A 26024-nucleotide genomic window follows, 5' to 3' on the forward strand; every position below is an offset into this window, starting at 1 on the left:
TTTTTTTAACGTTTTTTAAATAGTTTATCTAATATATATATATTTTTTCCTCTTTTTATATTTATTTCTTTATCGGCTTTCTTTTTTTTAATAGTTTTTTTTTTTCTTTCTTTCTGAGCCCCTTTTTATCCCCTTTCTCCCCCCTCACAATTCAGGATCTCTTCTGATTTGGCTAAAGCATATTTTCCTGGGGTTGTTGCCACCCTTTTAGTATTTTACTTGCTCCTTCATAAACTCTTATCTGGACAAAATGACAAGGCGGAAAAATTCACAACCAAAAAAAGAACAAGAGGCAGTACCAAAGGCTAGGGACCTAATCAATACAGACATTGGTAATATGTCAGATATAGAGTTCAGAATGATGATTCTCAAGGTTCTAGCCGGGCTTGAAAAAGGCATGGAAGATATTAAAGCAACCCTCTCGGGAGATATAAAAGCCCTTTCTGGAGAAATAAAAGAACTAAAATCTAACCAAGTTGAAATCAAAAAAGCTATTAATGAGGTGCAATCAAAAATGGAGGCTCTCACTGCTAGGATAAATGAGGCAGAAGAAAGAATTAGCGATATAGAAGACCAAATGACAGAGAATAAAGAAGCTGAGCAAAAGAGGGACAAACAGCTACTGGACCACGAGGGGAGAATTCGAGAGATAAGTGACACCATAAGACGAAACAACATTAGAATCATTGGGATTCCAGAAGAAGAGGAAACAGAGAGGGGAGCAGAAGGTATATTGGAGAGAATTATTGGAGAGAATTTCCCCAATATGGCAAAGGGAACAAGCATCAAAATCCAGGAGATTCAGAGAACCCCCCTCAAAATCAATAAGAATAGGTCTACACCCCGTCACCTAATAGTAAAATTGACAAGTCTTAGTGACAAAGAAAAGATCCTGAAAGCAGCCCGGGAAAAGAAGTCTGTAACGTACAATGGTAAAAATATTAGATTGGCAGCAGACTTATCCACAGAGACCTGGCAGGCCAGAAAGAGCTGGCATGATATATTCAGAGTACTAAATGAGAAAAACATGCAGCCAAGAATACTATATCCAGCTAGGCTATCATTGAAAATAGACGGAGAGATTAAAAGCTTCCAGGACAAACAAAAACTGAAAGAATTTGCAAATACCAAACCAGCTCTACAGGAAATATTGAAAGGGGTCCTCTAAGCAAAGAGAGACCCTCAAAGTAGTAGATCAGAAAGAAACAGAGACAATATACAATAACAGTCACCTTACAGGCAATACAATGGCACTAAATTCATATCTCTCAATACTTACCCTGAATGTTAATGGGCTAAATGCCCCAATCAAAAGACACAGGGTATCAGAATGGATAAAAAAACAAAAACCATCTATATGTTGCCTACAAGAAACTCATCTTACACCCGAAGACACCTCCAGGTTTAAAGTGAGGGGGTGGAAAAGAATTTACCATGCTAATGGACATCAGAAGAAAGCAGGAGTGGCAATCCTTATATCAGATCAATTAGATTTTAAGCCAAAGATTATAATAAGAGATGAGGAAGGACACTATATCATACTCAAAGGAACTGTCCAACAAGAAGATCTAACAATTTTAAATATCTATGCCCCTAACGTGGGAGCAGCCAACTATATAAACCAATTAATAACAAAATCAAAGAAACACATCGACAAGAATACAATAATAGTAGGGGATTTTAACACTCCCCTCACTGAAATGGACAGATCATCCAAGCAAAAGATCAACAAGGAAATCAAGGCCTTAAATGACACACTGGACCAGATGGACATCACAGATATATTCAGAACATTTCATCCCAAAGCAACAGAATACACATTCTTCTCTAGTGCACATGGAACGTTCTCCAGAATAGATCACATTCTTGGTCCTAAATCAAGTCTCAACCGGTATCAAAAGATTGGGATCATTCCCTGCATATTTTCAGACCACAATGCTCTAAAGCTAGAACTCAATAACAAGAGGAAATTTGGAAAGAACCCAAATACATGGAGACTAAACAGCATCCTTCTAAAGAATGAATGGGTCAACCAGGAAATCAAAGAAGAATTGAAAAAATTCATGGAAACAAATGATAATGAAAACACAACGGTTCAGAATCTGTGGGACACAACAAAGGCAGTCCTGAGAGGAAAATATATAGCGGTACAAGCCTTTCTCAAGAGACAAGAAAGGTCTCAGATACACAACCTAACCCTACACCTAAAGGAGCTGGAGAAAGAACAAGAAAGAAACCCTAAACCCAGCAGGAGAAGAGAAATCATAAAGATCAGAGCAGAAATCAATGAAATAGAAACCAAAAAAACAATAGAACAAATCAACGAAACTAGGAGCTGGTTCTTTGAAAGAATTAATAAGATTGATAAACCCCTGTCCAGACTTATCAAAAAGAAAAGAGAGAGGACCCAAATAAATAAAATCATGAATGAAAGAGGAGAGATCACAACGAACACCAAAGAAATACAGACAATTATAAGAACATACTATGAGCAACTCTACGCCAACAAATTTGACAATCTGGAAGAAATGGATGCATTCCTAGAGACATATAAACTACCACAACTGAACCAGGAAGAAATAGAAAGCCTGAACAGACCATAACCAGTAAGGAGATTGAAACAGTCATCAAAAATCTCCAAACAAACAAAAGCCCAGGGCCAGACGGCTTCCCGGGGGAATTCTACCGAACATTTAAAGAAGAACTAATTCCTATTCTCCTGAAACTGTTCCAAAAAATAGAAATAGAAGGAAAACTTCCAAACTCATCTTATGAGGCCAGCATCACCTTGATCCCAAAACCAGACAAGGATCCCAACAAAAAAGAGAACTACAGACCAATATCCTTGATGAACACAGATGCAAAAATTCTCGCCAAAATACTAGCCAATAGGATTCAACAGTACATTAAAAGGATTATTCACCACGACCAAGTGGGATTTATTCCAGGGCTGCAAGGTTGGTTCAACATCCGCAAATCAATCAATGTGATACCACACATTAATAAAAGAAAGAACAAGAACCATATGATACTCTCCATAGATGCTGAAAAAGCATTTGACAAAGTACAGCATCCCTTCCTGATCAAAACTCTTCAAAGTGTAGGGATAGACGGCACATACCTCAATATTATCAAAGCCATCTATGAAAAACCCACGGCAAATATCATTCTCAATGGAGAAAAACTGAAAGCTTTTCCGCTAAGGTCAGGAACACGACAGAGATGTCCGTTATCACCACTGCTATTCAACATAGTACTAGAAGTCCTAGCCTCAGCAATCAGACAACAGAAGGAAATTAAAGGCATCCAAATCGGCAAAGAAGAAGTCAAACTATCACTCTTCGCAGATGATATGATACTATATGTGGAAAACCCAAAAGACTCCACTCCAAAACTGCTTGAACTTGTACAAGAATTCAGTAAAGTGTCAGGATATAAAAACAATGCACAGAAATTAGTTGCATTTCTCTACACCAACAACAAGACAGAAGAAAGAGAAATTAAGGAGTCCATCCCATTTACAATTGCACCCAAAACTATAAGATACCTAGGAATAAACCTAACCAAAGAGACTAAGAATCTATACACAGAAAACTATAAATTACTCATGAACGAAATTGAGGAAGACACAAAGAAATGGAAAAATGTTCCATGCTCCTGGATTGGAAGAATAAATATTGTGAAAATGTCTATGCTACCTAAAGCAATCTACACATTCAATGCAATTCCTATCAAAGTACCATCCATTTTTTTCAAAGAAATGGAACAAATAATCCTAAAATTTATATGGAACCAGAAAAGACCTCGAATAGCCAAAGGAATATTGAAAAAGAAAGCCAAAGTTGGTGGCATCACAATTCCGGACTTCAAGCTCTATTACAAAGTTGTCATCATCAAGACAGCATGGTACTGGCACAAAAACAGACACATAGATCAATGGAACAGAATAGAGAGCCCAGAAATGGACCCTCAACTCTATGGTCAACTCATCTTCGACAAAGCAGGAAAGAATGTCCAATGGAAAAAAGACAGCCTCTTCAATAAATGGTGTTGGGAAAATTGGACAGCCACATGCAGAAAAATGAAATTGGATCATTTCCTTACACCACACACGAAAATAGACTCAAAATGGATGAAGGATCTCAATGTGAGAAAGGAATCCATCAAAATCCTCGAGGAGAACACAGGCAGCAACCTCTTCGACCTCATCCGCAGCAACATCTTCCTAGGAACATCACCAAAGGCAAGGGAAGCAAGGGCAAAAATGAACTATTGGGATTTTATCAAGATCAAAAGCTTTTGCACAGCAAAGGAAACAGTGAACAAAACCAAAAGACAACTGACAGAATGGGAGAAGATATTTGCAAATGACATATCAGATAAAGGGCTAGTGTCCAAAATCTATAAAGAACTTTTAGCAAACTCAACACCCAAAGAACAAATAATCCAATCAAGAAATGGGCAGAGGACATGAACAGACATTTCTGCAAAGAAGACATCCAGATGGCCAACAGACACATGAAAAAGTGCTCCATATCACTCGGCATCAGGGAAATACAAATCAAAACCACCATGAGATATCACCTCACACCCGTCAGAATGGCTAAAATTAACAAGTCAGGAAATGACAGATGCTGGCGAGGATGCGGAGAAAGGGGAACCCTCCTACACTGTTGGTGGGAATGCAAGCTGGTGCAACCACTCTGGAAAACAGCATGGGGGTTCCTCAAAATGTTGAAAATAGAACTATCCTATGACCCAACAATTGCACTGCTGGGTATTTACCCTAAAGATACAAACATGGTGATCCGAAGGGGCACGTGCACCCGAATGTTTATAGCAGCAATGTCTACAATAGCCAAACTATGGAAAGAACCTAGATGTCCACCAACAAATGGATAAAGAAGATGTTGTATATATACACAATGGAATACTATGCAGCCATCAAAAGAAATGAAATCTTGCCATTTGCGACGACGTGGATGGAACTAGAGGGTATCATGCTTAGTGAAATAAGTCAATCGGAGAAAGACAACTATTATATGATCTCCCTGATATGAGGGAGAGGAGATGCAACATGGGGGGTTGAGGGGGTAGGAGAGGAATAAATGAAACAAGATGGGATTGGGAGGGAGAGAAACCATAAGTGACTCTTAATCTCACAAAACAAACTGAGGGTTGATGGGGGGAGGGGGGCTTGGAGGGGGGGTGCGGTTATGGATATTGGGGAGGGTATGTGCTATGGTGAGTGCTGTGAAGTGTGTAAACCTGGCGATTCGCAGACCTGTACCCTTGGTGATAAAAATATATGTTTATAAAAAAAAAACAAAAAACAAAAAACCTGGGAATATCGCCACCCTGAAAAAATCAGGATTCTATTGGTAATAAAAAGGGAAGCGTGAATATGGGGCACATAGCCTGTAGCTTGCACTACAGCTCTTGTTTGGGAGCCACGATGAGCCAGTCCCCTAAAAACCTGGAGAAAGGAAGTGAGATGGACTTTTGGTGACGAATTTAATTATGAACACATAATCACTGAAGCAAATATTGCAAAGAGGCAAGGGGAGACACAAAGCCTGTAACCCGTCAGGAACATATGGGTATGAAAGTGGCTGGTCAGCCCCCGCCCCCCCGGGGCAGAGGAAGCCCATACAAGTGCAAATGCAGGCGGTGCCACCAATTCCTGACCCATGGAATTAGGGAGTGTGGCCAGGGGGAGAATTTTAGGGAGGATTTGGTTATTTTGGTACCACTGGGGAGACCATACCGTTGAGATATGAGTATAACCAGTGGCTTACCAAGCCCACATCCTCATCCTGGGGTACAAGTTGCTGTAAAATTGAACAACTTACACCCTCGGCTCATGAAAGTGAGCATGCTGGGAATCAAATAAATGTAGGCATGGCAGGCGAGAAATGCACTGAAGGGGAAAAAAAGAAAACCGAGACAAGAAGGGAGGGGAAGCACGTGAGAATCAGGAAAACCCACCAGAAAGAGAGAGAGAACAGACACTGAGGTGCCAGAGTCTTCATTCCAGCTCTTTTGTGGACATGCTTGTGTGCGGCTGTGTCACTGGGGATCAGTCTCCCTCTCTGTGGAATGGGGCCATTGGACCCGGTGGCCAGAGGAGCGCAATGATGAAGAGCACAGACCTTTGAGTGGGTGCTGCCTACCTCTGAATCCCAGACTGTTAACTAAGCAGGCGACTTAGTTCTTCTGAGTCTCGGGGCGTCTGGGGGCCTCAGTCGGGTAAGCACCTGCCTTCAACTCAGGTCATGATCCCAGGGTTCCGGGATCGAGTCCCGCATCGGGCTCCCTGCTCAGTGGAGAGCCTGCTTCTCCCTCTTCCTCTGCAGCGCCTCCTGATTATGTTCTCTCTCTCTCTCTCTCAAATAAATGAATAAAATCTTAAAAAATAAAGAAATTAAAAACAAAACAAAAAAAATATAGCTGGCATTTTAGCTATTTAACTATTGTGCACATTAAATAATTCTGTTTACGTTCCTTACCTATAAAAAAGTGGATAATGTTTACATTTTTTTTAAACCTCATTCAGGGAAGTACATAGTGTACTGGGAGACGCTCCCACTGTTTATCTGGTAAACTTAAATAAGTTTAAAAGAAGCTGGCTACTTAGTCCTCATTAACAAAAAAGGATCCTTCCTTCTCTCTGAATTGAGCCTTCCTGATTCTTGAACCTCTCTAGAGTGAAGCCACAATCGCATTCCAGCTGTCTGAGTAAATGCACTCCACGTTGTCAGCCTCGGCTAACAGACCACACGGCCTCGTGCCTGTTCGAGCAGTAGCATACGGTGGAAGCGGAGGGATTGCCATCCCATTCTCTAAGGCTAGAAGGCTGCTAGGGACTTCATGAAGGTGCGGCGGTGTGAGGGAGGGTGCCAGGGCTCCTGCGATCAGAGAGACACTTGTCACAGATACAGTGTTCATGAGACCTCATAGCACGTTTGGTCTGGGGCCAGGATTCCCAGATGGGGATTTGAGCGCTCTGTCTCTTCCACACGGAAGTCCTCCGCTTCCCGTGAGTACCAGATGCCAGAGCCCGGCATTGGAGTGCTGTGAGCTCCGGCTCTGCGGACCCCAGTTGAGGTGGGAGCAGGCCCGCTCCGAAGCGTGCACTGTGCGCTGGGGTGGGGGGCACGGGACACTGCTTGAGAAGGGTGCCTTTCCCGACTCTGACGGTGGCAGCTGGTGACGTGGATCTGACAGAGTGAGCAGATACTGGTATATTTGGTTTCCGACCAACACTGCTTTGTGGAGCTCCCTCTCTCCTTTCTTAGTGTTTCCACTTCACCCTCCCCAAGGCCACTGGCGTGCCCAATGCTGGGTGTTTTTGAATAAGCATGGCCACCTCTCTCTTGAATCAGTTGCTGTGTGTTCGTCTTCTCCTTCTTCCTCCCCTTCTTCCTCCTCCTCCTCCTCCTTCTTCTTTTCCTTCCCCTTCTTCTTCTCCTCCTCCTCCTTCTTCCTCTTCTTCCCCTTCTTCTTCTTCTTCCTTTTCCTCTTCCTCTTCCTCTTATTTTCTCCTTCTCCTTCTTTTCTCCTTCTCCTCCTCCTCCTCCTTTTGCAGCCTGGTCACCCAGCAGTGGACATAAGCCAGGGTCACATGTCCGTTTACTCGCATCCCGGGTAGATCACTCGCTGGAGGTGTTTTGCACACACACCATTGTCAACCGAGACATGAATGAGACCTAGCCAGTTGGAAACAAAGTCATATCCGAATGAGATGCACCAGAATAATCATAATTTAGAAAAACTGACAACACCTAATGTTGGCAAGGATATAGAGCAACTGGAACTCTCTTATGTTGTTAGCTGGAGTGTAGAATGGTAAACCTAATTTGGAAAACTGCAGATTTTATTAAACACAATATACATCTGTCCTAATGACCCAACAGTTTTACTCCTAAGTGTTGATCCAAGAGAAATGAAAATACATACCACAAAAAACTTGTACAAGAATTTTTTTTAATAGTAGCTTGATTTTTGTTGTCCTCAAATTGAGAACAACTCAAATGCCTACGAACTGGGGAGTGGATAAGCAGATTGTGGGGTATTTATACAATGGAATGCTGCTGAGCAATGAAAAATACATGTTTGCTGCTGCCATCGTCTGTCTCCATTTGTACACCGACCCAGATGAGGCTGGAAGACACGTCGCACGAGGGAAGCCACTATAAAAGAGAACACACTATGTGACTCTATTTATGTGAAATCCAAGGGAAAGCAAATCTAACCCATGGTAAACAATTTTCAGGAAAGTGGTTGCCCATGAGAGTGTCTGTCTTGGATTAGAAGGGGCACGAGGGAGTTGCCCTGGTTGGCGGAAGTGTTCTGTATCTTTCTCAGGCTGGTCGTTACAAGAGGAGGATGTTTATCAAAACTCAGCTGTGCACTTTCCGTGTACATCAGGTGCACCTCACCTCAGTAAGGAAGTCTGGCAAGCATGGGACCCGAGCTGGAGGATGTGCTCTTGGCCCTAGTGTGTGTGAGCAGTTAGGACAGCATAAGGGTGAGCCGTTGAGCACACACACTGAAGATGGTGGGCCCCCAGGTCTCACGGCCAGGGAGGGATGTTACGCATGTGCATGGGGGGGAGTTCAGATGAATCTGGCCTAAGTTTGGAACTTGAGATTTCACCATAAACTCCCAGTTTGTGGAACTTTCATTATCATCGTCCATATATATATATATATATATATATACCGGTGTCTGTATAAAAATAGATCCGGAGCTAGGCGTCCATGTGCGTGCATGTGTGCACCTAGGGACAGGCATATGCACGCACCTCATGCTTGTCCACTGAGAAAGCCTCAGAGCAAGAGCGTCTTAGTAGCAATGAGCCCATCGAGGACCTGTTTCTTGTTATCATTCCCCCCCCCAAATGATCTGATCTTCTCCAAAGAAATGCCTAGTTTCCAGGGCAGGGAAAATAGAAGATGATTCCGGGACATCCTGTTGTTCTGTAAAGTAAGGGGTTGCTTAGAGATCTGGGAGGGCGTGTCGCAGGGCACAGCAGCCGTCCCGAATGGATACCAGGCCTGGTATAGTCTACGCGTTAGCCGAGTCACGACAGTGACAGATCGTAGCCCACTGGATGCAACACGAAGCCATCCATCCATGCGGACATTAACCATGTAAGTGGGGAAGAAAAATCTATTACAGTAGATTGGCATCTAATAAATGTAAAATGAATGATGACGTTAGAAGATGATGGGTGGGCACCGTGCTCGTGCGTGTGAATTTAGTGAGGAGTGAGGTACTGACCACTTCTCTAGTGCATCTCCACACAAACTACTGTTAGTAGGGGAAGAAGAGGAGCTAAACAGGGGAGGACCCTTGCGGCCATTATCTTATATTTGTCTGTATATTTATACGAAAGAGGCTGACAGAATTCTAAAACAGTGGGATAAAAAACAGCACCGGAGACAGTGTGCAACTGTGAAAAATATTTACAATTTATATCCCAGGCAACGAGTGATTCCCTTAATATATAAATAAAATATAAAACCTATAAGTCTGGAAGAAAAAGGACTGATAGGACAATTTAAAAAAAGTCAAGTGCTACCAACTAACACTTCACAAAAAAAAAAGATGTGAAAATGGTGCTTTTCCTTACCCAAAATCAGATTTCTGACTTGGTCTTTTAACGGCCCGCTCCACGCGAACCTGGTGTCCCAGCCCTTCTCAGCCACGGAGGGGCTCCTGTGGCCCTTGAGTACCACCACTTCCATGGCTGGTTTTGCTCTAACCCATTCCCGCATTATCGTGGACGTACCGTTTAATTTGTAGTCACTTGGCATCTTTAAGGCATAATTAACACTGAAGAAAGACTTTGGCTGAAAGTGCTAATTAACTGGAAAGTAATGGTATGGCTTTCATTTGTATGTTTCATTGACCTTAAGTAAACCACAGGGCTGGTCTCTTGGGAGTGAGCCCCAGCTGGGACCTCTGGTCCTGAGTGTTTGACTTATTAAGTGGATCATATCACAGCTATTAATCTTACGTCCTATCTCAGAAACAGAGCAGAAGGAAATCTGTGGTGACAGGTCCAATTAAGGTCTTTAAAAATTAGAGATCTGTATCTTAGACATATAAATTAGGATAGTGTATGAGGGTGATGCTTTCTCTCTGGCAAGAGCCTTATTTAGGTTAGAATCATGAAACATTAGTAATACAGAGACACAATAATAGTTCATTTATGAACTGGTGAGAACCTTACGAAGTATGCGGTACAACTCTGATTGTACAGACGAGGATATGGGGACCTGGAGGAGGCATATGACTTTTCCAGGATCTTGTGATGTTTTAATTATGGTAAACCATAACTTCACTCAACGATTTTTACTGTAGAACCCGGGAATCCTGGTGCAGCACATTTGTATGGAGACGTGAGCAGTCCCACATCTGTGTGGCGCATGCTCTCACTTGCAGTCTTTTACTGTTTGCAAGTGCCTGTGTGCTTACGAGTGGTCAGAGATCAGCTTCGAGTGCAAATCGCTTTCTGCAAAATGCAGCCACACTCACTGTGCGGCTTGACGAGTTTTGACAGAGGCATATCCCCTGTAACCATCGCCACCAACACCTTCATGACGTAAAATACTCCCGTTCCCCCCGGAAGTTTCCCTGACCCTGTCATAGCTGATCCTTTCTTGCCCCCAACCCCAGGCATCTGCTGATCTGCTTTTTGTCCCTGAAGACTAACCTTTTCCAGCATCTCCTGCGCGTGCCAGCATATGGCACAGCAGACACTCTCTCACTCAGGGTAACGAACATCTCTGAGACTCTAGAATGGTGTGAGTGTCGGGACTTTGTTCCATTTTCTTGCGGAGTTGCATTCCATTTTACGGATGCACTACGATTAATCTGGTCACCTGCCTCTTCTTGGACATTGAGGATACTTCCAGTTTGAGATTATTATGAATAAAATTTCCATGGATATTTACATACATACATGCCTTCATGTGGGTATGTGTTTTTATTTTTCTTGGTAAGAGTTTTACTGCTGAATAATATGTTAGTTCTTTAAGTCTGTAAGGAATTCTGACTAGTTGTTTTCTAAAGTGACTGTGCTATCTTCTCTTCCCACCAGCAATTTCTGGGAGTTCTAGTAGATTCCTTATAAGATTTTTGTTGTTGTTATTGTTGTTTTTGTTTGTTTGTTTGTTTTTGTTTTGTTTTGGTACATGATGGTGTTGTCTGTGAGCAGATAGTTTTTACTTCCTTCCTGACATGTATGTCTTTAATTTCCTTTTCTTACTTTATTGAACTTGCTAGGATCTCAAGTACAATGTTGAGAAGAATAATGACAGCTATGTCCTTGCCTTAATCCAGTTTACCATGAGATGTGGTTTTAAACTGCAGAAGTTTTTCATGGCGCACTTTGTAGGTTGAGGATCTTTCTATGCCTAGTTTGTGGAGATTTAAAAAAAAATCTGAAGTGGGTTTTCAATTTTGTCAGCTGTGTTTTCTGATGCTATTGAGGTGATCATATGGCTTTCCTTTCTTGTCTGGTAATAGTCTCTTAATAAGATGAATGACATGAACAGATTTTCTGGTGTTATACCAACCTTGCATTGTTGAGATAAACTTATGGGATCATGATGTGTTTTTCATCGTATCTGTTACTGAACTTAGGATTTTTACGTCTAAATTCATGATGAATATAGATCTGTGGTTTTCTTTCCATGAAAACTCTGTGTTATTTTAGTATTTGGGTAAGACTTCCCTCATCAAGAGAAGGGGGACATTTCCTCTATCTTCTGAAGGTGCTTGTATAAAACTGGCATTGTCTCTAACCCAGGGTTTTGTACAATTCAGCGGGGAAACCACCCAGCCTTGGGCTTCCTTTAGAAGAGGGCTGTTTTCAGTTGTGAGTCCATTGTCAGCCATGGACATGAGGTGCTCAGGTTTTCTATTTTGTCCTGGTTCCATTTGGTAATGTGTTTATTTAAGTTGACTCTATTGGCCCTAAATTGTTTGCACTATTTTATTATCCTTTTAATGTGTGTAGGATCACAGCTGACATTCATTTTCAAATTAGTAATTAGTTTCTTCTTTTTTTTTTGATCAGACTAACTTAGAAGTTGGTCACATTTATTGATATTTTCAAGAATTAGACTTTGTTTTTCTCAATCCACTTTCAATTTAATAATTCCTAATATTGCCTTTCTTCTGAAATGTCCTTCCTTCTTATCCAACTCCTGGCCTTCCAGATGTAATAGTCTTCGGTATCTCCATATTCCCTAGGATACTGCTCTATACCATATGGCAGTTTATCTAAAGATGTCCCCGGGCTTGTGTCTTTAGCTCAACTTGAGTTCCCATAGGTGGTGTCGTGCCTTCTGCCATCTTCCTTTACACAGAGTAGACGTTTGCTTAGGGTCATGGGGTGAGCGGATAGATGGATGAATGAATGCTCTTCAGAGCAGTTTGCAAAAATGGCCAGAGAGCAGGCTGCGTAGCCACGTGGCTCTGCATTTAAATCCCCGATATGCTGCTTCCTGGGCATGCAGCCCCAGCCGTTCTCCTAAAAGCCCCGAGACTTGCTTATGCAAACAGGACTTTCCTTGTAGGACTCAAGTACGTTGGCGTCAGTGTGTATAGAAGACTTATCATGGTATTTGGCACCTAGTAGGTGCTCAATAAAAGGTAGCCACTGAAAGACTTTTTATTTTAGCTCACATAATAAGTTGTATGCCCAGAAAATTTTTTTCTTTAGCTTCTTGCCTGTTACTGATTTCTCTAATAGTATTTTTTCCAGGTAAGGACCACAGCATACTCTGAGAAGGGAAAGTCTTAGGGTACAGTAACACATTGCTTCTCATTATTTTGTGATTGAAAAAAAAAAGTTGGATCATCCTATGTCTTTTACCTCACCAACCCACTTTCTGGTTTTATTAAAATATTCTAATTTTATATTGCCAAGGAGTGTTTTTTTTTTTAAGGAAGGAAGAAAGGCAATAATACTCAATAATTACACAAAATCTTTAATTTGCTTGATTTTTATAAATTATCTTCCCTGTAATCCTGTCTTTTTCTTGGTTCTTTACAGAGCAAAAGACCTAGAAAGAAAATAGAAACACAGACTATTTCTTCTTTGTTTTATAATGCTTGATCGTTATGTATCCCCATGAATTTTTGCTGCCTTCCTAGGTGATTTCTACTACGTCACTCGCTGGATGCGACTCTTCAGTTTACCTTAAAAAAAAACAAAGTGTGACATTTGCGGACTTCACAGAGTTGGGCATTTCGAGGCCGTTACTCAGAATGTTTGTTTCCCTGACCACATGCCTGCAATCTGCAAAAACTACCTTGTATATATTGTTTGTTGGGTGGGCTTTGTGGATTAGTGACTTGGTTCAGGCATTTGTTAGCTCTCTCAGTGTTTTCTGAGCTTTCTGAGACCCGGGCCCACACCCGACTCGTCTCGTTTTAAGCACAGAGCCTAGCGCTCAGAAAGTACCCGGAAGTATCTGAAAGGATGAATGAAAACATAAACCAAACAAATAGAAGTCAGTTGTATTCAGGAAGTTGTTACAGGAGAGCTTCTTGGGGGTTCCTGGGGGCACCTGACCTGCCTTCATGTCAGGGTCCTGGGGTTTTAGGATCCAGCCCAGCGTCGGGCTCCCTACTCAGGGTGGGGGAGTCTACTTCTCCCGCTCCCTCTCCCCTGACTTGAGCGTGCTCTCTCTCTTGCTCTCGCTCTCTTTCAAATAAGTAAACAAATAAAAATTAAAAAGAAAGGCTTATTGGGATGTGTGTATATGCGGGTCTTGTCATTTGCTGCTGATGAGGGATTTTTCAAAAAGCATAAGAAACATTCACAAGAAACCAGCAATCCCTTTGGGTTGATAGAGCAGTACTTTCTGCTACAGAGAAAGGATTTGGGATTTGGGTGAATCTAAAATATGATCTTTGGGTATTAAAAAATATTTTGTATTTTCTTGAGCCCTTTTAAGTGAGGAAGTGTAGGCATCCTCTTGTAGAAGACATGGGTTTCTATCACGTTTATGTAGGTGGTGAGAATCAGTGGAGGCCTTCCTGGTGGTACAGAAGTTGAAGGGCACCTGTAAACCTCTAGGTGGGAAAGACACCTTGAAGAAGAGGGGTGGGAAGTGTGCTTTTAAAATGACACCACAGGGGCGCCTGGGTGGCTCAGTGGGTTAAGCCGCTGCCTTCGGCTCAGGTCATGATCTCAGGGTCCTGGGATCGAGTCCCACATCGGGCTCTCTGCTCAGCAAGAAGCCTGCTTCCCTCTCTCTCTCTCTCTGCCTGCCTCTCCGTCTACTTGTGATCTCTCTCTGTCAAATAAATAAATAAAAATCTTTAAAAAAAAAAATAAAATGACACCACAAGCCTTGAGCAGACATTTCTCCAAAGCCAATAACAAAGGGCCTGTCAGCGCGTGAGAAGATGCTCGGTATCACTAGTCATTAGGAAAATGCGCCTCAAAACCAAAAAGAGATCCCACTTCACACCCCTTAGGAGGGGTCTTACAAAAAACAAACCTAAGAGAAAGAAAATAACAGATGTTGACAAGGATCGGGGAAACTAGAACCCGTAGGCACTGTCGGTGGGGACAGGAGATGTAGCAACCGTGGAAAACGGCACAGTGATCCCCACAACAATTAAATATATGTACATAAGTGAGGACGCAAAGGGCCGAGAGCGCATCTCAGGACCGCTGTCTCCCCATGTTCGTGGCAGTGTCGTCCATGGCAGCTGAAAGGTCAGAGAAACCCAGGTGTCCCTCAGCAGGTCCGTAAACACGATTTGGCCTGTATGAGCAGGGGCGTGTTCTCCAGCTTTAAAACAGACCTTCTGACACCCGTTAGACCACGTGAGACCCTTGAAGACGTGAAACTGATGGAAACAAACCAGTCCCCAAAGGACAAAAGCTAGGACACTTTTTACATGAGGTTCCGAGAGTCCTCTCATTCATAGGCACAGAGCATGGCGGTATCCAGGCCTGGGGGAGGATGAAGGTGGGGGCAGGTTAGCGTTTCTTGGGGATGGAGTTTGGGTTTGGGGAAATAAGGAAAAGTTCTGGCTGCAGATGGAGAGCAGTGATGGTTGCCTAGCCGTGTGGGTGTACGCCATGCCACACAGCTGTACGCTTAGCAATGGTCGAAAGGGCCCCTTTTATTATATATATATTACGGTGATAGAAAATGGGGAGAGGGGGAGAGATAGCCCTAAAATCCACTCTGGTTTCTTCCCATTTTAAGCCATGTTGTGTCCGGGTATGAGACGGCAAGGCTGCAGCGGGAGAAAGGATGTCTTTGAGATGAGTGTCTCCTTGCTCCGCTGCTACATTTTCTCATCAGATCTGCGCTGAGCTGGGTGTTCCTTATTGTCCCCGTGTCACAGTGGGGAAGTGGGCTGGGAGTGGAGGGAAGGCATGGCCAGGATCTCAGGGGGCCAGAGGGCTGCCCTGAGCCTAGCCCCCACAGCCGCTCCCCGCACCCGCTCCGTGCTGCTCCGCATGTCTCTCGAGTTCTCTCAGGAGGGTTGCTGTCCTCCTTGGGGTGCCCCGTCGCTGATGGCAGGCCCGTAAAGGGTGTGTTCTTCATTTTAAAAAAGTCTGTAGCTGGGGCTGCTTCTCCACTGGCAGGAAGAAATAGGTCAATGAAAGCACAGACCAAAGGCCAAACATCGTCTTGCCAGGAAGGTTTATGGGAATAGGTTCTTGAACCTGCAGCGGAAGGCAGGTAGCTCCTCCTGTCCTTCTGGAAGCTTGGCTTCCCTTTGCTCTTACCAGGTGATGGGATACTTACGCCTTACAGGAAGCACGTGGCTTTGAAGCCTTGGCTGGCCATCGTCCGTGCCGCCCCCGTTTCTCCGGGCTCCGTGTGCTCTGACTTCCACGAGCGTCGTCCGTGCTCAACTGACGGCCAGACGCGCTACTCTCTCATGCCCTTTCCCACGGCTCTGCCGCGGCAGTGGGCGTTCCCCTTGTCTTCCGGGAGGTCGGCCTGCCCTGGATTGCCGCCACTCTGGCCTCTCTGGCCTCTCGTCTCTTGCTGCCGGTGCTCCCTAATCCGCGGTCATGAAGGTCTACTTGTTTTCTTCTTACAGTTTATCAGGAAGCTTTTTACAGAAAACCAGATGGGGAATACTCAGTTTTGCCGGCCACAAATGGTCCACGTCGTCTGTTTGTTTGTCATTGCTGTTGCTTTGCAGCCTTTGCAAGCTCTAGAAAGTGCTTTCAGGCCCGCAAGACCGGCTGTGGGCCACATTCGGCTCCCGGCTCCCGGGCAGACTTTCCTGATGCCTGTGTTGGGGACTCGCTGTGGAAGGCAGAGTCACTCGGCTTGCAGTTGAGCTGGGTTTGAGATTTCTTGTTGCTATAGTTACGTGGGTGCACCACAGGCTCTAGAATTCCTCGGGTGTCGTCTTGTATGGGGGAGTGGGGGAGCAAAGTAGGGACTGCCGAGTTCCAGGCATTTTCCCAGAACGGTTCTCCTCCATCCTCTGCCCTCCCTGCATGCCAGCACCACCAGTGGGCTCTTTCCAAACCTTTGCTCCTTCCTCGCTGGTGCCCTCCCTGCTGTCCTCGTCCCACACTGGGCGTCTGGGTCTTCCGTGTTGGGCTCCGTTGGCATCCCTGCTCCTCCCGCGCATAGTGGCCCAGCTCCACCTAATATCTGGCTGGCACTGTGGATGAATGGGTTTTCCAGCCCGGCTCAGTGGTGGGAGACCGCCAACAGCGTTGGGGTGGGATTCTGGCTCTCGACGAGCTTCTGCCCTTCGCCCCACTAGAATGGGTATTTATCCCTGCCTTTGTGCCCTTGGCATTGGCGGCCCCTCCTCCAGAATTTTAGGGTTTTGCTTCAGAGGAGAAAGAAGGGTCTGCTTGGGGATGAGAGGGGAGTGTGGTGTTGGGGCTGGGGTTTTGGTTTCTTAATCTTCCTTTAGTGGCCGCTCACCCCCTTCCTCTGTGCCTGTGCTACTGTGGGGTTCCCTCTGTTCTCCCGCACCCTGGCCAGTCCTTCGTGTCTATGCCCAGGGAGGTCCACGGTGAAGAGCCTGCGGGGGTGGGAACTTGTTCTTGTCTGGGCTCCCAGGAGGTCTGAGCCATTAGTAGAGCCTTCACTCAGCCTCGAGCAATTCATTACCCTTGAGCCAATTCCTTCCTGCCGGCCCGTGTGGTGGCTGGCTCTACGCTTGCTCACCAGGTGTCCCTGCCCTTCCCTTCTAGAAGGGCCTTGTACCTCCTTGGTCTTTTGGCTCTGTGGTTGCCCCATGACCTCATCTCTTGCTGGGTTCAAGGCAGTTTCACAGGTTTGTAGCTTGTCGGCTTTACTGACTGTTGGCCTGGGAGCCGTACTCTACTGCTCAGAGACAAGCGCCCCCTCCCCCACCCCCCCATCTGTATGTTTAAGGGACGCTGACGGGCGGGTGTTTTTCTCCCTCAGATGCTCTATGAACCACAGAAGAATTGGGGAGCCCTTTCTGTTTGTGTGCCTGGGACATGTTAGCGCAGACACAGGGCGCCATCGGAAGGACGGCGCGCGCTAGCAGAGTTGCCCAGCGGGTTCTCTCCAGCCTTACTGAAGTGAAGCCTGCCTCCTGGGAGAACGCTGATCCGATTGTTAACGTATCGTCTTTTTTCCATCATTTTAGACCCTGGAAGCTATCCTGAATTTCAAGTACTCTGGAGGGCCGGGCCACGTGGAAGGATATTATAGGAGCCTCTCCCTGGGGCTGCGCGTGGAGGCCGAGCCGTCTGTTTTCTTCACCCGCGTCAGCACTCTGCCGGCAACCAGGTAAGCGGAGCTCGCTCCACCCCCGCCTTTCCGTAGCCTCTGGCAGCGCGGCCTCTGGAATCCTGGCCTCTGCTGGTCTTGGTGCCGGCGCTAGTCAAATCCAGACCACCGCGTCCGGTTGCTTAGCCTTCCGGGCAGCCGGGCTCTGCACGAGGAAAGCAGGCACCACACAGGAGTGCGTGCGAGCGGATGGGCTCTCCACCGTCTCGGATGGCCTCACGGTGACGGTAACGTCGCAACGTGCTACCTGAGGTCATCGTCGTGCGGGGCGCGTCCCCACGCGTTGCCCTGAGCCTGGTCCTGGCTTCTTTCCGGTTCAGTCTCCTGTTGGTAGGGGTTCGGCAGCTAGCCCCATGTTCCGGGCACTCCTGGGGGAGTCCTACGTCTTTTTCTGTGTCACTGCTGGCATCCCAGTAAAACTGTGCCCCTCCAGGCTGTCCAGCATCTCGGCATCTCCGTTCGTGGAGCTCCCCGCCATCTGGAGCACTGGCCTCTTTCTGCCCAGGGAGCCCTTTTTACACTGAAGTTTTCTCTCCTAGTTACTTCTCTAGGCCTAGTCTTCCTTCACGGAAGAGAAATCAGACAGCGTGTATACTTCAAACCCCGAAGTGGCCAGAGGGCCTAGAGGCGTTTTTCTGGAAGGTTGGAAAAGGCCAATTTCCCGTCTCCAGCTTCAACTTAGGCTGAGCTGGGAGTGGTGGGGTCCGAACACGGTGGATGGTGTTCCTGCCGCTCAGATGCTCGCCCCCACGGCCAGTGGTCTGTGGACAGCAGGTGCTGGTTAGCACGAGGAACTCGCCTGTCTTCATGTCCAGGGGCGCCTTTCCTACGGGCTCAGGACGCAGTGGGATAGTGCTGTTTATTCCTAGCAGAGTTGAGGTGGCAGCGGTGACCAGCCCCTCTGGTCTCCAGCTGGGGAAGGAGCATCACTGGCGGCAGCCCCCTCCTCTCCAGTGGTTCCTGTCCTCCCCAGGGTAAGACAGACGGGTGTCGCTGCCCCTGTTAATGTTGATAGAAAACTCCCTTTAAAGTGATACAGCCCCAAATAAGAAGTGTAGTTTTAGTTTATAGGAAAGACTATTTTTCTTCCCAGCCATTGGCTTCACGAGAATTAATGGCTTAGCTCGGGCTTTTTAGCATCACATTTCATCATTTGTCACTTTCTCAGTCCGTGGAGTAATAGCCTTTCTTGCCGAGGCTCGCCTCTGTTTTGAATTTGTTGTATAAAGCATCAAAGCGCTTGGCCTGGGGGGAGCCGTGGCCAGGACCGCTGCCAGACGCCATTCCTGCTCCCGTGTCTCAGGCCCTTCCTGCGCGTTAGGGCCGCTCTGTGATGTACCTGCCACGTTTCCCTCTCATCCCCGCGCCGCCTGCTGCCATTGCTCATATAAATAGTTCTTGGAAGCAGTACAGGTTGTCACCGAGTTGGGTTTGTTCCCCACTCTGGATGTCCAGCTTGCACGTCATGGCCCCTGTTGCTCTAAGTGACAATTTAAGATGAGAACAATGGCCCCACGTGGAGTGGAGCGAACACACACTTGCAAGAGCCGGTGGTTAGCACAGGGCTGCTTGGCTCCCGAATCCGCACCCGCTGAGCCGACCCTTTCCTCTTGGCTTGCGTGGTCATCTTCCTGCTCTTGGGATGGAGACTGGATTTCTCCTAATCCTTCCTTTCCATCCCTGCCAAGCCTAGTCCTCCCCAGATCCTGTGCGCTGAGCCTCTGAAATGTCTCTGGATCACCCCCTGCCTTCCACTGCACATCTTTCTCTAAAACCCTACTCTGGTTTTGCTCCCACATCAACCTGCAATTACAGATGTTTCCACCTCACTGTCTGGCTTAAAGACTTGCCCAGTGCTTAGGCGATCAAGTTTGAGGTCACTACTGTGATATTGAGGGTACTGAAAAATTTGACCCAGACCTTCCTCTTGAGCCCCAGTTCTGTTTATCCCCCAGTTCTCCACACAGCAAGTGGAGACTCTCCCAGGGTATGTCAGGACAGTTTCCTGCAATGTGACTTTACATACATCTTTTTCTAAAACTCTTCTTAAACTATCATTCTTTTACTTAACCTTCTGGAAAATGTTTGTTGGCCATTGATGATCTATGTCATCATTTTTTGTTAAATTTTCCTGAATATGACTATATAGAGTGCGTTGGTCCTTCTCTGGGTCTCTGTGCTTCTAATAAAGTACTTACCAGGCTGTGCACCTTTAAACCAGCACCTTCAATGTCTCATTTATTCTTACTATCAATACCTCCAATGTTTGACTTGCTGTATAAAGGACTCAGCGGGGTAAGAGATGGATAGAGCTTAGCCCTTGTGTTTCATCAGCCTGATAAAAGCTCATCAGGCAGGAATGATACCAAATGGAAACACGGGTCTATATTAAGGAATGTTGAATCCCAGAAATAGAAATAGCAAGTGAATAAATATCAAAGATTCTTCCCTTTCCTTAATTTCTTTAAGAGACTGTTGACTATTTAAAGAAAAAATAGGAGCATTTAATTTTGTAGTGCATATCATATATAGAAGTAAAACACTCAACAGGAAATAGCATAGAGAAATGGAGGGGAAATGGAGTAGGGGAGAAATGGTAGTTCTTACATGCTATGTATTACCACATTCTAGCTTCAACTGTATCATAAGTTAAAGGCACGTATTGCACACCCTTCAGCAACCACATAAAGTGTGAATGGTCAGCCAGAAGACAGAAGATGGGTTACTAAAAAATGCTTAATCAGAAAACCAGGGAAGAGGTGGCAAGAAAGGAGTAAAGAACTAGGAACGTACAAATAGGAAACAGATAGCAATGTGGTTGACTTAAATCCAATGTACCAAGAATTATATTAAATGTAAATGGACTGAAGACTGTTTTTAAAAGTGGAAGTTGTCAGATTGTATTAAAAAAAGGACTAGAGTCAATTACATGTTTCCTACCAGAAACTCACAATTATGTACAGTTGAAAAGCACAAAGGTAGGGGGGAAGATATGCCACGCAGACAGTAATCATGAGAAAGTTGGCGTGGGCAAACAAGTAGATTTTGAAGAGAAAAAGGGATAGGGTAATGTATATTGATAGAAGGATCAAGTCATCACGAGTACGCAAGCCTAAATGCAAATGTACTTATAACTTCAAAATAAAACTGACATCTCGGGCACCTGGGTGGCTCAGTGGGTTGGGGCCTCTGCCTTCGGCTCAGGACATGGTCCCAGGGTCCTGGAATCAAGCCCCACATTGGGCTCTCTGCTTGGTGGGGAGCCTGCTCCCCACCCCCGCCCCGCCTACCTCTCTGCCTACTTGTGATCTCCGTCTGTCGAATAAATAAATAAAATCTTAAAAAATTAAAAAAAAAACTGACATCTCAGGGAGAAATGGAAAATGCCACAATTACAGCTGAATATTTTGACCCCTGTATCTCAGTATTCGATAGAACAAGCAGACAGGAAACTAGCACAAATATAGGAAACATGCACAGTTCTGGTAAATAATTCCAGCTAACCGGTATTTATAGGATGCTAAATGCTTATGTTAGAAAAGTTGAATGGTTCAAAACATACTACAGAGTAGTTATCATTGAAATAGAAAATGAAAAAAAAAAAAAAAAAGTAAAGTCAGTGCAACCAAAAAGTGATTCTTTGGGAAGATTAATAAAATTAATAACCCATAGTCAGGACAATCAGAATTAAAAAAGAAAGCACTATTGCTAATACTGTGGATGAATCCTATAGATCCTGTACACATTTAAAGAATAATAAAAAGTATTTTATGATAAATCATATTCCAATAAATTTACCAATGGAAAATGTGTTGAATGACAAAAATTACTAAACTTGACATGAGATGAAATAGAGTCCCTGAGGTAGTCACATATCAGTTAGAGTTTAAAGTCTTAATTGAAGTTAACTTGAGGCTCAGGTGATTTCACTATGAAATACATCAAGCTTTTAAGAAATAAGTAATACCACTTCTACAAAAATTCTTCCAGAAGTAGGAAGGGAGGGAATACTTCCAGTTCTCATTTTATGATGCTCTCTTCACCCTGATGCCAACCAAATCCAGGGAGAGACATTGTGAGAAAGTAAGTGCTATGACCAGTGTGCATAGATGAGAAACCCAGAACCAGATGCTAGTAAACCAGCTCCAGCAGTAGAAGAGAGAACACAGGGTGGACAATTCAGGTTTCATCCAGCAACACAAGGTCCTTTGACCATGGAAAATCAGTGCATGATGTTACTCTACCAACAGAATAAAGGCCAGAAATAAGATGTCAACTGATGGGAAAAGAACCCTCTGACAAAATTCAACACTTCTGATAGAAACTGTCTCTAAACAAGGCTTGGAGGACTTCTGCAACCTAGGCTAGAGTGTCTACAAACCCATAAATTACATAGTTGATATTGTACTTAATTATGAAGGCTGCCACTTTCCCTCTAGGCTCAGCGTCAGTCAAGGTGAGTATGTTTGCTCTTGCCGGTATAGTCATTACTTTTCTGCCAGTTCTATCTAATCAGAGCAACGAGATGAGAAAGGAATGAATGCTGTAAACATTGGAAATGATGAGTAATTATTATTTGTCTGCGTGATACATGTGATCATTTACATAAAGAGCTACCAGGAGATCTACCATGCCAAAGAGATTACCAGAACTAATAAGTCAGGTTAGTCAGATTGTAGGATGATGCCATGTTATATTCAGAAACCAATTATAGATTTATATATTAGCAATTAATTCGAACATGAAATTTTGAAAATATTTATATTGCGGTAGCATATAACATGTAAGGCAAAATCTTTGTACATCATTATGATCTCTACCTTGAAAATGACAAAGCACAGGTCAGGGAAATTAGCACTTAAAAAATCGGAGAGGTATACCATGCTTGTTGATTGGAAGAATCAATTTTTGCTAAGATACCAGTTTTCCCAAATTGATTATAAATTCAGTGCAATTCCAATCAAAATCCCAGCAGGCTTTTTTTTTTTTTTTAAAGATTTTATTTATTTATTTGACACAGAGAGAGAGATCACAAGCTGGCAGAGAGGCAGGCAGAGAGAGAGGAGGGGGAAGCAGGCTCCCCGCTGAGCAGAGAACCCGATGCAGGGCTTGATCCCAGGACCCTGAGACCATGACCTGAGCCGAAGGCAGAAGCTTAACCCACTGAGCCACCCAGGTGCCCCCCAGCAGGATTTTTTTTTTTTTTAGTGCAATTGACAAGTTGTTTTAGAAATTATTTCAAAATGGAACAGGCTACTGCCAATGGACTAGACACGTGTCTTGACAAAAAAAAAAAGTTGGAAGGTGTAGGGTATGATTTTACTACTTAATATAAAGTTAGAGTAATTAAGAGAGTGCTATTAGATAGCCAAAGGGATTGATAGATCATACTAGGTAGTCTAGAAATAGACTTTCTCATATACGATCAAATGCTTCTGTTTAAAGACTTATTTATTTGAGAGAGCACAGAGAGGAGGGGCAGAGGGAGAGTCCTAAGCAGACTCCGTGCTGAGCATGGGGCCCATCATGGGCCTCGATCTCATGACCCTGAGATCAGGACCTGAGCCCAAAAGCAAGATTCAGGCACTTAACCAACTGTGACTGCCACGTACCCCTGACCAGCTGACTTTTAGAAGTTATGAGTAGAACTTCTTGTGGAATGAAAACGTCTTTCAAGAAATGGTGCTGGAAGAACTGGGTACACACATGGGGAGCATGTCACACACAAAAACTCATTTGAGATAGATTCTAGATCTAAATAAAAAAAACTTTATAAACCTTTTCAAAGAAAAAGTAACAAAGTATCTTGGTAACTTTGGTGCAAAGATTTCTCAGATGGGATCAGAACCTACTAACCATAAAACAGAAAGCTGATAAAATGCATTTTATCGAAATTTTAAAAACTTCACCTCATCAAAAGGCAGGCTCCATGCTGGGAGAAAATGTGTGTTACACGCGTGTGCAACAGAAGTCTTCTATCTGACGTACATAATGAAGTCTTAAAAATAAACCCTAAGAGACAATGGGCCGAAGATTTGAACAGAGACTCACAAAGGAAGGTTTTCAGACAGCCCACGCTCACCTGAAAGTACTCCGCATCATTCATCGTCAGGGAAGTGCACGGTAAAACCACAATTAGATGCCACTGTCTACCCAGTAGCGCTGCCAAACTTAAGACTGACCACGTCCGGTGCCATTAAGAACGTGGAGCGGCAGGAGCCTTCGTAAATCACAGGAGTGTAGCACGGCACACGTGTCGTCTGGCAGTTTCTCGCCAAGTGTGACGGCTGCCTACCCAGTGACCTCGCAAGGGCCTTGCTCAAGAAACATAAACATTTGTCTTCATGGAAAGACTCCTGTAAGAATTTCCGTAACCGCTTTCTTTGTAGTAACCCCAAACTGGAAGCCGCTCCAGTTGCCGGTCAGCAGGGGACATGTAAACGCCGCGGTGCCTCCGTGCGGGCGGACATTCCTCCAACAAAGTGAGCCGCTGGGACACGCAGCAACACGGAATAAGCTCAAAATCGTGATGCTGATCGCTGTGTGACCTCATTTATGCCAGTTTCTAGTAGAGCAGGAGAGCAGAAGTCTGGACCGCGGTGGGCTGCAGGCTAAGGGGGAGCAGGGCAGGAACAGACTCGCAGAGATCGGGTCACTCACTGTCCCGCTGTGCCTGGGACTTCCCAGGTTTTAGCTCAGAAATGCCCTTGCCCTGGGAGAGCCCTCAGTGCTGGGCAAACCCAAGCAGGTGGTCGCCCGAGAAGGAAGAACGTCTCTGGAGCTGATGAAAGCTTACATATCTTGAGGGAGGGGAAGGTTGCAGGATTGTAGCAGATGTGTACATGTGTATGTACCTGGAGAGAACACCTCTTTTGTTTTGTTTTTGTTTTTATCTGGAGAAGGCTGGGAAGACAGCCTAGGAGATGAAAGTGTCCTAATGGTTGAATAGTGAGTAGGGTTTTATCAGCCATTCCCTGGGAAGGATGGAGGAGGGTTGCTAACTGTTGTTTGTGTTTCCTTGGCCAGATTTTGAGGTCTGTGCAGCCCACAGTCTGATTACCAGTCCTGGTGCCTCAAAGCCTGGCGCCTGTGGCTGTGGTAGGGCCACAGGAAACTTGAGGAACGACTGAACGAGCATAGGGAGTCCTTGACTTAATGGTTTGACTTATGATTTTTCAACCCTGAAATGGTGTGAAAGTGGTCCGAACTCAGTAGAAACCATTCTTGGAAGCTGGAATTTGGTTTTCCCAGCCCAGTGATATGCAGGTACTTGCTTGTTATGCTGGGCAGTGGTGGGGAGCCGGGGCTCCCAGAGAGCCAGTGATACGAGGGTCAGCACCTGGCAGACTGAGAGCTGTTCTGCACACACACGGCCCTTCTGTTTGTGACTTCCAGTGCAGTATTCAGTAAATTGCGTGAGACGTTATCAAATGGGCACTGTGAGATGTTTCTGCCCAACTGTGGACTAATGTCAGTGTTCTGAACACATATAAGGTGGGCCAGGCTCAGCTGTGATGCTCGGTAGGTTGGTGTACCGAATGCGTTTCGGCTCACGATATTTTCAGTCTGGGATGGGCTTATCAGGGTGTAACCGCTTCGTAACTGCAGATCTGAAGATGCAAAATAGCAAGACTACACTTACTCAGGTGTCATGACTTTAAAAAAATGATCTAAGTTCTCTTTTCCTTAGAGACCCATATAATTGCACGGCCTGGAATCTAGTAGCAGAATTATCATGTGTTTAATGTGGGCACTCAGTTATTCAGTTTTTGCCCTTCATAGAATTTGATGTGACACGGTGTGTTGTGAACTCCTTATTTTTCATCTTGCTCCCAGATGAAGATTTTACTGTTAGCGTCCTGTCGTTTTTGAGTCAAGCGTCCCCAGAGATGGCTTATTCCAACACACTTGCATTATAAATGAGGTCCAGAGAGGGCATGCGGTTCACCCGGGTCCTCCCAGCGTGTGACATGGCTTCGGGGCCTCTGCAGCACACACAGCTGCATGACCCCCGGTACCTGGAGCCTGGGCGGAGACTCCAGCTGCTCTTGGCACAAAGGGAAGCCGAGTAGACATCAGAAGAGAACCGTCTCTGGCACAGACCGAGCCTACGCTACTCTACAGCCGAAATACACAGGGACGGGAAGTCGTTGTGCTCCCTGGGATGGTTTTAGTGTCTGCTCCTGTCATGAACATTGATGACTTGTGCAGGTTTTCTCACTGGTGGTTTTCAAA

The 26024-nt window shown here is 45.0% G+C and overlaps 1 protein-coding gene across 12 annotated transcripts in view; it reads left to right on the top strand.

The window, feature by feature from the left end:
- TRAPPC9 (trafficking protein particle complex subunit 9) overlaps positions 1 to 26024 on the top strand; it is a 532249-nt gene that overhangs the window by 326180 nt on the left and 180045 nt on the right. For all 12 annotated transcript variants that reach the window (XM_047725278.1, XM_047725277.1, XM_047725280.1 and 9 more), the window contains one exon: positions 17647 to 17789. In XM_047725278.1, coding sequence (XP_047581234.1) covers positions 17647 to 17789 — 143 coding nt within the window. The remainder of the gene's footprint in view (positions 1 to 17646; positions 17790 to 26024) is intronic.

Source organism: Lutra lutra, chromosome 4, assembly GCF_902655055.1.
Source record: "Lutra lutra chromosome 4, mLutLut1.2, whole genome shotgun sequence".
In the NCBI taxonomy this organism is placed as follows: Eukaryota; Metazoa; Chordata; class Mammalia; order Carnivora; family Mustelidae; genus Lutra; species Lutra lutra.